This window comes from Sebastes fasciatus, chromosome 20, assembly GCF_043250625.1.
Source record: "Sebastes fasciatus isolate fSebFas1 chromosome 20, fSebFas1.pri, whole genome shotgun sequence".
Taxonomy (NCBI): Eukaryota; Metazoa; Chordata; class Actinopteri; order Perciformes; family Sebastidae; genus Sebastes; species Sebastes fasciatus.
This window is the reverse complement of record NC_133814.1, coordinates 24871328-24884056: the sequence shown is the minus strand read 5'-3', so window position 1 is coordinate 24884056 and position 12729 is coordinate 24871328. Positions and strand designations below refer to the sequence as shown.

General features: G+C 43.3%; 1 protein-coding gene across 7 annotated transcripts in view; it reads left to right on the top strand.

Annotated features, from left to right (window-relative positions):
* The window catches only part of LOC141757960 (PH and SEC7 domain-containing protein 1-like), an 85079-nt gene that overhangs the window by 47767 nt on the left and 24583 nt on the right, over nucleotides 1-12729 (top strand). Inside the window, exon 1 of one of the 7 annotated variants that reach the window (XM_074618896.1) lies at nucleotides 9643-11326. The exons of the other annotated variants lie outside the window; for them this stretch is intronic. Coding sequence (XP_074474997.1) covers nucleotides 11117-11326 — 210 coding nt within the window. The 5' untranslated portion in view covers nucleotides 9643-11116. Of the gene's footprint in view, nucleotides 1-9642; nucleotides 11327-12729 lie in introns of those variants that run through there. 7 annotated transcript variants of the gene reach the window in all.

Sequence of the window (12729 nt, the reverse complement as noted above, 5' to 3'; positions counted from 1 at the left end):
AGCTCCTCCAGACCAACAGAGGTTTCCCGTGTCTTGTGAAGTGACAGGGCTCTGCAGAGAGAAACGTTATTGTCTCTGACCGGCTGCCGGTGTCTCCCTGTTCACTTCGGCTGCGGTCGGGAGACGATAACTTTAATAATAACTTTCTAATAATTCTGCTTTTCAAGCTATTTTCAATATTAATAACTACACAGATCAGAATTTTACACATTTAATGTTGCATTTCACTAAGTTTTGACATATATATATACATCTTGGAGACAAACTCTGGATTCATTCAAAGTTGGATAAAAGTCAAAGCCCTTCATGAACGTGTGCTGCATCCATCAGTAAAATGTGATTATTTAAGACTGCGCCATATGTTGAAGCTTTGCTCTGAGGGACAAGGAAACACTGCCGAGGCCTGTAGCTTAAACAGAAATCAGCTGCCTGGTGGACCGGAAAATAATGAGAGGGGCTTTGCATCCCCACGACACCTGCTGCCACCTCCGTCCCTCGGGTACATTACCCTCCGTCTTTCATCATCAATTAGTCCCTTTCTCTCTCTCTCTGTATTTTCATTCTTGTTTTCTAGCTTTTTTCTTTTTGCTTTAATAACTCTGGATTGTCGCTGATTCTTCCTCTTTTTCTCAATTATTCCCTCTCTTTGTCTTTTGATTAAACCTTGTGATATGTTTCCCATTACCGCCACAATAGAGGAGCAGAATGGAGGAATCTCCCGAACGGAGCGTGTGAAGCTTCGGCTTCAAATCCTCTCTTATAGACGCTCCAGCACACCGACGTAATACCTGGAAACTAGGTCTGTCAATCGATTATAATATTTAATCACGATAAATCCATAGTCCATATAGTTAATCACCGTTAATCACACATTTTTTATCTGTTCAAAATGTACTTTAAAGGGAGATTTATCAAGTATTTAATACTCTTATCAACATGGGAGTGGACAAATATGCTGCTTTATGCAAATGTATATATATATTTATTATTGGAAATCAATTAACAACACAAAACAATGACAGATATTGTCCAGAAACCCTCACAGGTACTGCATTTAGCATAAAACAATATGCTCAAATCATAACATGGCAAACTGCAGCCCAACAGGCAACAACAGCTGTCAGTGTGTCAGTGTGCTGACTTGACTATGACTTGCCCCAAACTGCATGTGATTATCATAAAGTGGGCATGTCTGTAAAGGGGAGACTCGTGGGTACCCATAGAACCCATTTACATTCACTGATCTGGAGGTCAGAGGTCAAGGGACCCCTTTGAAAATGGACATGACAGTTTTTCCTCACTAAAATTTAGCGTAAGTTTGGAGCGTTATTTAACCTCCCTCTAGACAAGCCAGTATGACATGGTTGGAACAGATGGATGGATGGAGGTCGTACAGAGTGTACTGTACATACAGCACGGTGCACATGTCTATTCGAGTGCTGATGCTTGTTTGTCTCAATCAGCGTGTTCTCGTTCCAGGGTTCATAATGAGGTAATAAACTATTGTAATGTACTCCAGAGGATATTTCCTCCCGCAGTTACCCCCACCAGACCGTCAGTCAGCAGAGATGTGACGGGCTGACAGGCTCAGAGGCTCAACAACACAGATAAACATTCATTCTCAGTCAGATAACTGTTATTGGAGGCCCATGATAATTCTGGTTTATTACAACCTGGGTCTTATCTTCTAAGTTAATAGGAAGGAAAAAAAGGGAAAGACTGATCAGCATTAGCACAATTTGCAATTTTTAGGTTGTAGCAGACTCAGTTTTAAAGCTAGAGTGAAGATACTGGCATCATATGAAACTAGAAAAATCCTAATGAATCCATTGGTACCAACCATGTCATACTAGCTTGTCATGAAGGAGGTTAAATAACGCTCTAAACTTACCCTTAATTTGGTGAGGAAAAACTGGCATGTCCATTTACAAAGGGGTCCCTTGACCTCTGACCTCCAGATATATGAATGTAAATGGGTTCTATGGGTACCCACGAGTCTCCCCTTTACAGACATGCCCACTTTATGATAATCACATGCAGTTTGGGGCAAGTCATAGTCAAGTCAGCACACTGACACACTGACAGCTGTTGTTGCCTGTTGGGCTGCAGTTTGCCATGTTATGATTGGAGCATATTGTGTTATGCTAAATGCAGTACCTGTGAGGGTTTCTGGACAATATCTGTCATTGTTTTGTGTTGTTAATTGATTTCCAATAATAAATATATACATACATTTGCATAAAGCAGCATATTTGTCCACTCCCATGTTGATAAGAGGATTAAATACTTGACAAATCTCCCTTTAAGGTACATTTTGAACAGATGTACGTAGCTGACTTGATGAGGATGCTACAAGACTTTGCCGTTTATACAGATGAAGTTATCCCTTTTAAAGTAATAAAGTAAGTCTGGTTTTATTAGACCAATGCTGCAAATCATTGAGCTGAACTGCTTTATGAAAATATGGATTTTTATATGAGTTTTGCTTTGATTCATCGGATATTTCATTTGATGGGTTTTACCAAAAACTGACACTCTTGTCTGGTGATTTTATCCACTAACAGTTTATCAATGGATTTTTATAGGAAACTTCATCATATTTGCCCACTCCCATGTTGATAAGAGTGTTAAATCCTTGATAAATCTCCTTTGAAGGTGCCCTAATTAAAAGTTTATAGTGCTTTTGAGATACAGTATCACAAAATATAATACCGTGATACTCAAGTGTATTGGTATTTTCTTACTCCCCTATTATAAATACATATCAAGGGAAAAAAGCTAAAAAGAATAAGCCAATGTTTCCCTTGTAAGTGTAGTTTTGAGACATGCTGTGTAATTTGTCCACTTGTCTAATTAATTTAGATGTTTATTCATTTGCTTGCTCATTTTCTGTCAAAGACTTTGTCAGCTGTTTTTTGCAGCACTGCAGTGTTTGGACCTAATGTGTCCACGAGTGGCTCTCTGTTTGGGCAATTACCACACAACGAAATGATTAAAGACTTGTGGTCCCAGTGCCACAATAAGCTCTTAAGCCTTCATAACCGCTTCATGTTCCTCTATACCGGCCTGCATGGGAAACATAGCCGCTGTGAAACTACCGCAGCTCCCTGCAGAATGTGAAGCTCTGGCTGCCGGCCCAAGCTAGTGCTTTAGAGGGAAACTTTCCTGCTTTATTGTGAGGCTCAGAGATGCATAGGTTTGCACTCCTTCTCACTCTCTCTCTCTCTTTCTCTCTCTTCAGCACCGCTCAGGGCTTAAAGTTTCAAGTGGGAGCTAATGATGCACTGAAGTAGGTTACCAGCCCGCATTAGAGCAGGAGAACAAATTCTGCTGAAATGAAAATGTCGTACGGCTCAATCAAGACGCCCCGAACCGCGCTCTTCATACTGTAATTAGGTGCACTGATGTTATCGATTGTGTAGCGGCATCGACGGCGAGGGAAAAGACAGATGACTTATTTGGTTTTGTAAAGTGAGAAGGAAGGAATCGTTCTTTAATGTAGCTATGAATGTGTCTGAGATCTGCACGGGAGCTTTTAGAGCTCGACGGCCTCGACCAGCCTGAGCAGAAACAAGCAGGTCATTTCTGAGGACGAGGACGAACACAAAGACAGATGCTGCTTTTTACTCATAATCATTGCTGATATTTAATGTAAACAAAGAGGAAATATTACTGTTAAAACAGCAATACACATGATTTTTTTTACCACATTAAGCTGCATTGGTGTTAGGGGTCACAAACTCACAGTACTTTAGGGCGGAGGTGCTGCACTTAAAGGGGAACAACGGTCATTTTTAAAACATTGATATTATTCTGGAGGCTTTATAACATGATGGCCGCGTCATCACGGTAAACAGTTACTGCCGAACAGTCAGTGGCGATTTGAACGGAGTAAAGAATTTCAACATTTGCAATATACACTCACCGGCCACTTTATTAGGTACACCTTGCTATTACCGGGTGATCTTCTGCTGCTGTAGCCCATCTGCTTCAAGGTTGGACGTGTTGTGCGTTCAGAGATGGTATTCTGCATACCTTGGTTGTAACGAGTGGTTATTTGAGTTACTGTTGCCTTTCTATCATCTCCAAGCACTCTGCCCATTCTCCTCTGACCTCTGACATCAACAAGGCATTTCCGTCCACACAACCCCCGCTCACTGGATATGTTCTCTTGTTGGGACCATTCTCTGTAAACCCTAGAGATGGTTGTGCGTGAAAATCCCAGTAGATCAGCAGTTTAATACTCAGACCAGCCCGCCTGGCACCAACAACCATGCCACGTTCAAAGTCACTTAAATCCCCTTTCTTCCCCATTCTGATGCTCGGTTTGAACTTCAGCAAGTCGTCTTCACCACGTCTAGATGACGTAATGCATTGAGTTGCTGCCATGTGATTGGCTGATTAGCTATTTGTGTTAACAAGCAATTGAACAGGTGTGCCTAATAAAGTGGCCGGTGAGTGTAAATAGACATGCTGTCACTTTCTGAATCTGTTTTATGTTAACAATAAACACTCATAAAACAGGGAAACTGCATCAGACCTTTCTGACGTCTTTCGTCTTCCAGTAGTTATAGTTAATGCACGTGCCGTCCACTGGAACAGAGAGATCCATGACGGGATTTCTTGAACACTCGTCACAAAAATGCATTTTTAACAAAACATTTCAGCTATTTCCTCTCCGAAGCTGAACAACTCTCCTCTTCCTCACAGAGCTTAGTGCCCTGCTTGTTTAGTCGAGTAACGCTGCTTTATTCATGGAGAATGGAGACCAGTCACATTAAACTCCATGAAAAGATGATGAATTGTCCACTTCTTTTAAAACTGTCTGTGCTCCAGATCAACTGAGGCCGTTAACCGTGGTTTTGTAGCCTGGCGTGCAAATGACGTCCCCATGTCACCGCAGAATGTCCTTGTAAAGTCGTGCTATTTATACGCCTTCCCGTGAGATCAGGTTGCTTACAGACAGACAAGATGGAAAACGTCCCTAATAAATCCAGAAAAATAAGACCAATAAAGTCAAAGGTTGCATCTGCATATATCCTTTAAAGTAATCCTTTGAAACACATACCAAACATCTCATGGCTGCAACAAAACGGACACTGACTGAGATACAAATCTCACACATTTTGACTCTAAAAATAAATAAAATGCGGTGCTATTGAAGGGGAAGTAGCAGAGAGAGACGTAGTGGAAGAGAAAGACAGAGTGTGAAGAAGAGACAGCTGCTGAGGTCAGCGGAGACGTGAGGCGGTGGATACTCTCCCCCCTCTCTCCCCGAGCTGTCTGGACTCTCCATGAGGGACGGAGGGAGACATTCAGACAGGATGTGAAATATTGAGTGGGATGGAGAGACTGACAGCAGACGGGAGAACTGATAGAGGGCACGAGGTAACGAAAACCAAGTTGTTTGGTTTGCTTTTGGCAAGCAGGTGTTCTTTGTTGTGCGGTCGGCTGCAGCTTCGTTGGAGTAATTCAGGGTTAAGTGCTTTGCTCGGAGGGACCTTGATGGTTTTCTTGGGCTTCGAGCCACAAGCCCACAAGCTGCTGCTGCTGCTGCCCACAGAGTCTCAGGGAGGATAAGAGGACTACAAAGACAGACAGACAGACAGTGACAGAAACTAACACTGAGGCTTTTACCTCCTCCTGCTATAACAAGCTGTCGTCTTGATGCAGGTTGTTTGCAGTCAAAGGTCATAGCTCCCCCCCCAGGGCTCGCTGATGTTCCTTTCTTTTCCCTCCTGATGAAGTCGCAGCTCGCCAACATGTCCGCCCTGATGGCGCACGTCAAAAGACCGACACTGCTCATCAGGGAGGAACAGTTTCCTTCAGTCACAGCACACATTAAACTTTTATTATGGTGCTTTAAATTTAGAAATGGGCCTGAAATACAGAACAAGGAGCAGAGGAGGATGAGAGCGTCATTTTGGATACAAACAAATACACAGGTTCAGTTCATTACACAAAAGGTTTTAGGTGCATTAACTATTAAAAACAACAACAACAACAAAAGGAAGAGAAAAAAAGTAGAGCATTAAATTCTGAGGGTTGTAACAATCCCATTTCATCCGGTGTTTTTCCCAGTGAGAACGTATACTCAAGTAAAAGTATATGTTGTTATAAAATGTTATAAAATGTTATACTTCTACTCCACTACATTTCAGAGGCAAATATTTTACTTTTTACGCCACTACATTTATTAGAAAATGAAATTCTCCTACTTCTTAAAGGGACTGATTGTAAGAATCAGAAATGCTTGTTAACAGCGACACCTGTGGCCGTTAACTCAACCAAAGTCAGCGTCGGGCTCGCGCTTGCTCGCTCTAAACAGACATGAACGAGCATCGCTCAAAACAGTGAGGAGACACACGTCAGCTAAAACCCCAATATCTCTCTATATTTCAGCTGCTTGGCAGTAATGTTAGCTGACCAGACGAAGGTCTCTCCGTGAATCAATGCTGATCCTAGTGTTGGCTTTTCCTGCCTCAGCCCCGGGCTCCGCAGCGAGTAACGTTATCGTCTCCACCGGAGTTTTGGTTGGAGACGACAAAGTAGAGTTTATTTATGTTAATTAACGGACAGTATTTTTCTATTTTTTAACAGACTGCCGGAAAATTTCCGTTATATTATACTTTCTTTTTTTACAGTGTATGGTTTCTTTACAGTTTACTCAAAAAAACGTTTTTGTAGTAGGGATGGGGGAAAAAATTGATTCACCCATGTGTTGCATTTTTTTTTCTTTGTGATTTTGAAATCGATTTTTTAATGCCAGAATCAATATATTTGCTTAATTTGAGTCTTTGTTGGTGTAGAAGGAAGTTACCGCTTTTATTGTTGTAGTCTGAGTAACGTGACGTCATATCCGTTCCGTATCCGTCAACCAAAACAAACAGCTGGCCGGCTGTAGTGAGCAAGAACTGTCAATTTTTGGTATCTTTAGCTTGCGGGACAGAAAAAAATGTTGCACACCATATTTGCAAAGTTGCCTGTAGAACAGCACAACACTAAATATTTTTAATATTGACACTGTTGTTCACTTGATGAAGTTCAAATTATAACAGCGGATGTTTCCTTTAGGAGAACCTGGTGAAACTGAGCTCTGAATCTTTTGGTTTGTTTCGACTGTAGACGTCAAATCAGTGCGGTCGATGCTCCGAGGTCTCAGACTGACGCAGTCATTAAATCTCCGGTCACAGTCCCGTAGCTCATATTGTCCCTGTTACTCACTCTCAAGTCAATAATTCCATTTGACCGATTTCTCTCGGGGGAAACACCTCATTCATTTGTCTTGTAAAGCAAAGGTTTCTGTCAGACGCTCAATTTTCTCCGTGGCCTCCTTTTTTCTTTCCTGCTTCCACTCTTGTTATGGTTTTATGAGCCTCCATGTCAGGTTTATGGCACCTGAAGTGTTTTATTTTGCTTATTTGCTGCAAAGGTTGTTTGGTTGCTTTTTAAATTTGGGGTTAAACATTCATAATCGCTTAGTGATGCCGTGAATCTGCGTGTTGTGATGAAGTAGTGTGTGTCATATTGCTGATTATTGTGAGGCTTTTTAGGATCCATTAAATCTCAAACACACTAATCATCAGAAGCATTTGAGCAGACTAAAAGGAAACATGTGAATGTGGTTAAATAATTATGTATGCTTGTTTGTAGAGCATTTAAAGGAACAATTTTACCCTTATTTGCTTTCCTTCTAAGAGTGAGATTGATGTAAAGGTCATGTATGTGCATTAAAGGAACAGTGTGTAACAATTAGGGGGACATATTGGCAGAAATGGGATATAATATGAATGTTTCCTTTAGTGTATAATGACGTGAAAATAAGAATTGTTGTGTTTTTGTTAGCTTAGAATGAGCCGTTAATATCTACATAGGGAGCGGGTCCTCTTCATAGAGTCCGCCATGTTGCACCGGCATGTTTCTACAGTAGCCCTGAACGGACAAACCAAACACGTTAACTTTTGGGCCGGAGTCGATAGCGTTACCAGCTGCTGTCGCCGCTGCTCTCTCTCTCTTGCTTCATCACTCACTTCCCACGTACATACAAACACAATCTAAGCACTCTGCTCCAGATGACCTACTACTCTTACAACAACTGGCTCTAGAGCCAATCGTGTTTTTTGCACTGGATGTAATCTACAACCTCACCGCTAGATACCGCCAGATCCTACACACTGCTCCATTAAAGCGGCTATAATCAATATTTTTGACATTTTAGCATCTTTCAGCTCTGTGTTTTGTTTTTTCCGGCTCACTACTTTACTGTTTTGATTCGGTCTCATCGACGTTGTTTTCTGCTGCAGCAGGCAGCTGTTTTCAGTGGAAAAAGTCTTCAAATCAAATCGATTATGGACAGATGAGATCAAATAGTTTGTGCCAAAAGTGTGAGTAGAGTCAGAGGACAATGGAGTAGAAGCGCTGCTGGGTCTTTGTGGTGGTAATCACATACAGGTGCTCTTTGGATCCTTCAGGTGTATTGGGCTTATTTAATCTTGTGAAGGGCTCATTGCATTGGGTGGAATATGGTCTCAAAAAAAGTACAAAATGCAAAAATAAGCAAGCTACTGCTGAATGTTGACAGTGACCCTGATGAAGACCTTTGTTGGTCGATTGAATGGAAACAGTCAGAGCTTTTGCTAGAAAGCAGAACAGTTCAGAGGTCAAGTATCACTGTACTGCCTTATTGATTGTATGTATTTGACCTAACCACACAGTAACTAACTAGGCCATCGGTGAGCGTCCCTCGCCCTAGTTTCTGCGGTGTGTCCCGGTGTGTTTTCGGTCGATTCGACATGTTGAATCGTCGGTGAGAGAAATCACTCAGATTGGCTGTTCAGCTTAAACGAATCAGTGCACGAGAAGAGAAACGGAAATGAGGAAAGCAAGCCAACGAGAAAAGCACAGAAGGCTCTTCTCATCTTTCATCTTCGTCTCATCTGATCATTCCAACACACGGATATTTACACAATGACATGAACATCTGGAATGAAGCTAAGTGTAAGTGAGAGCTGTGTGAAAATGGTGCTTTGTTTCATGTACGTATAAGAGCAACGGCTTGTGTATCCGCCGTCCTCGGTCTTCCTGTTTCCCGTCTTGAATGACGAATACAGACTACCGCCGCCTGCTGGTGTGGATAGTTATTTCCTCTCACGTAGGCTCAGGATGTACGTGCTAACCGGCCGTCTGCTGTCGTCTTTGCGGTGTCTTCGAGTACAACTTTTTGGCCTAAAGAAAAGGCGACGTGAAGCGACGCATCTGGTAGTCTTTGTTGCCTCTAGTTCTTCGATGTCGGCTTGGTGTGTAGACAGAAAGCCAACACGCCTTCTTCCCAACATGTTGAACTATTCCTTTATTGCTGAATACACTCTTGGTCCTTCACACCTTTTCACACTGTCCTTTGTTTAATGCATGTTTCTTCCCCCTCTCACCTTACCCGTCTCTCCCACAACACCACCACTGAATACTAATTTGTCATTGCGAGTATATTTTTAAAAAAGCGTGCATGTGTGTGTAACCTCTCCTGCGTGTGTGTGTGTGTGTGTGTGTGTGTGTGTGTGTGTGTAAGAGGCAGACTGTGATTTGCTGGCGATGACTGAGAGAAAGGAGGAAAGGGAGGGAGGGAGGGAGGTACGCATTGACGAAGCGAAGGCAGAGGGAGGCAGAGAGAGGGAGAGCACCGTCCCTATCAACATCGTTTGTCGCTCTGCGATTCAGGCAGCCAGCTCTCCTCTCCTCTCCTCTCCTCCTCTCCTCTCCACCTCCTCCTCCGCAGAAGCAGCAGCAGGGAGAAGGGAGAAGGGAAGCAAGACGAGCGCCGGATTGGACGTTAAAGATCGCAACAGATAGACGAACCAGGCATCCACACAAAGACGAGGAAGGCATGAAAGATATCAGCAGCAGGAGAGCGGCGTTTTTATCCCCTCAGACACTCACACCCGCCGAACGTACGACGGGAACGAGAGTCTGAGAGAGAATACTGACAGAGAGAAGTGGATCACAGAGGAGGGGGTTAACAATGACAGCGGACCTCCACACATGGACAGAAGGAGAAGTGAGATAATCTGACAATCAGCACTGTGACTGTAAAACTGATGGAGTCCATTTTACGGTGGCAGCAACAGGAACGATCAGCGCTACATCTCTGATTCTTCTACATCCGCCTCCTTTTTTTGTAGTATTCTCCTTAATTTACATCGTATTATTTTTGGGCTTGTGACGAAATCAAGCTTTGGATTTCCTTCTCTGAAGTCCGAAGGCGGTCATCCTTCCCTCCCAATCCTCTGTATCTCCCTCTATTGTGTGTGTGTGTGTGTGTGTGTGTGTGTGTGTGTGTTTTTAGCCTGTGTGTTTGTCACAAAAGAGCCTATTGTGTGTGTGTGTGTTTTTTACCTCTTGATTTCCGCATTTTGCACCCATCTGTTTCATGCTGGCTGTCCGTTCACACCTCTGCCAGTGTTTCATACCATCTGTGAGAGTGTCAGCTGAGTGCAGGTTTAAGGAGTGTGTTGTCGCTAAAAGGTGGCAGCTGGACAGGTGTCACCTTTGGCAGAGGCTCGTATCCTGCAGAGACAGAGAGAGAGAGTGTGTTCACTCACCTCTACACACACTCACCTGGAGAAATTACACATTTAACTGCCTCGAACTGCAGTTTACTTCCCGTTAAACTCCAACCTGAGTGCTCACACTGGAAGAAAAAGTGCTGGATTTATTGCCACCTGCAAAGTCTTCTTGAGTAGCAGCAAAAGGAGTTCTGCACATGTATAATACATGGCTGCATTATCAATAATTCAGCGTCATGTGGGCACCCCGGTGTCGCCTGGTGGGCGTTGATCAAGACTCTCTCAGGGGCGAGACTGTTGGGGTTTGATGCATGCTGATAGCCGCTGACAGCAGACTGATGATGTGTTGCCTCCCTCCGCGGTTTCCACTGATCACCGCCTGCTTCCAGTAACAGCTGAATTCACTTCCAGCTGTCTGTTGGCACATCACCATCTCCAGAACCTTATTTCACACTTTATTTTATCTGTTCGGATCAACTTATTTCCTGCAGACATTAAAAATAAAGAAGACGGGGCAGATTGTCCCCAACGATTCTCTGGACTCTGGTTTCTGAGCAATGATTGGCGTCAACAGCCTGCACTCGGCAGGGCGTCTTCGCTCGCGCTCTCTTTGCACCGTTCGCTACGGAAGAGATTTTCGCATGATGGACCCGTTTCGCTATCCCAGAACCCCTCGCTCACGTTCGCTCAAACCCCTGGTGTTTCCAGACCTGCTGGGGAAGGCTCAGGACGGACAGAATCACCCGCAGGCCAGAAAGAGGAGGAAGGTACCGAAAACTCTTCCTGTTACTTTTACTTTTACATTCAGACACATCATTCATCATCACAAAAGTGCTGCTGATCCACATCTTCAAAAGAAATCACAGAGTTTTCCTACTTAATTTCATTTCACGTGTCATATCTTACCCAACATAACGTTGAATAATAGCTCATAATATCTGATTCCTTGTGTTGTATCATTGTATTTATTATTGATTTACCATCTAAGCAGTTTATATACATCCACATATGGAGTGTGGAGTGTTTGATGAAGGAGATTGGTTGACTGCCAGGTTGTGTAAAGCCACCACTCAAGGCTAATGGCTCTCATTTGCTGCCACTCGGTGACGTTGATGAAGCAAGTAGGTGAAGGTGACGAACATCCATCCTTGTCTCAGTGAGGCTCCAGACTGAATGAGTCTCACATCAATCTACCTTTTTTTTTTTTTGTAAACCTACCTTTCCTCTTTAGTCGTCTATCTTTAAAGCCACAGAGTCCTGCTGCTTGTTGGTACTGTGTGCTCCCTGAGGATTTACAGTAAGGGGTGTTTTCTGTTTTGTACAAACGGAAAATACTCTTCAGGAATAAACTCATCTGTAACACAGTTTCACTGTGACACTAAATCTGTCCCATGTTCAGGTGAAATATAGAAATGCATGCACCCTTATACATAAATCACAAGAAAAAACTCATGAAGGAAGATGGTGTCGTGCACCACCATTAAAAACATAATTATTACTGAATCAATCGACAGGAAAAAAGCTGCTTATCTTCGTCTTATGTGCAACAAGTTCTCAGTCTCATCTCGTCAAATACAGACGCTTGATCAGTGGCACTACGCTTCACACTGTGACGCAGTAGGTACAGTAGCGGCAGTTTAGGACGTGTCAGGGGCGGCGTGTCAGTCTCTGCCTGTTACATGCATACAGTCACTTTTAGAAATAAACTTCCAACGTAGGTTTACTTACTTTTTAGGTTTATTTAGGCAACAAAAGTAGAAAGTACAAAAGGAGCAGCAGAAAAACATATTTTAGCAACCTTAAAGGCAGGGTTGACGATGTTCTCCAGTCTACACTATTTGTTCTATTGGTTGAAATGGTCTTTACACCCCGACAGCGATCCATTACTGATGAGCCGTCATCTGTAGCTGCTGTAATCCTGTAAAAACGTCTACCGATCACTGCCTCGCGGTCCGCTTGGAAAGAACCAATCAGATGCCTCCCTGCCTCCCTGCTCGTACTCTACCCTTGGCGTACGCCAGCCTGAACTCAAAGCGCGTCACCGCCGCACGTTTCCTGGAGAATGGAAGAGAAAACTCAGCCCTGCAGTAGCACTGCCGCGGTTACTTGTCATGAGGTAGCGTTGTTGAGTTGAGGTCCTCTCTCCGCTCTGTGTCTGTGAAGTAGTTAC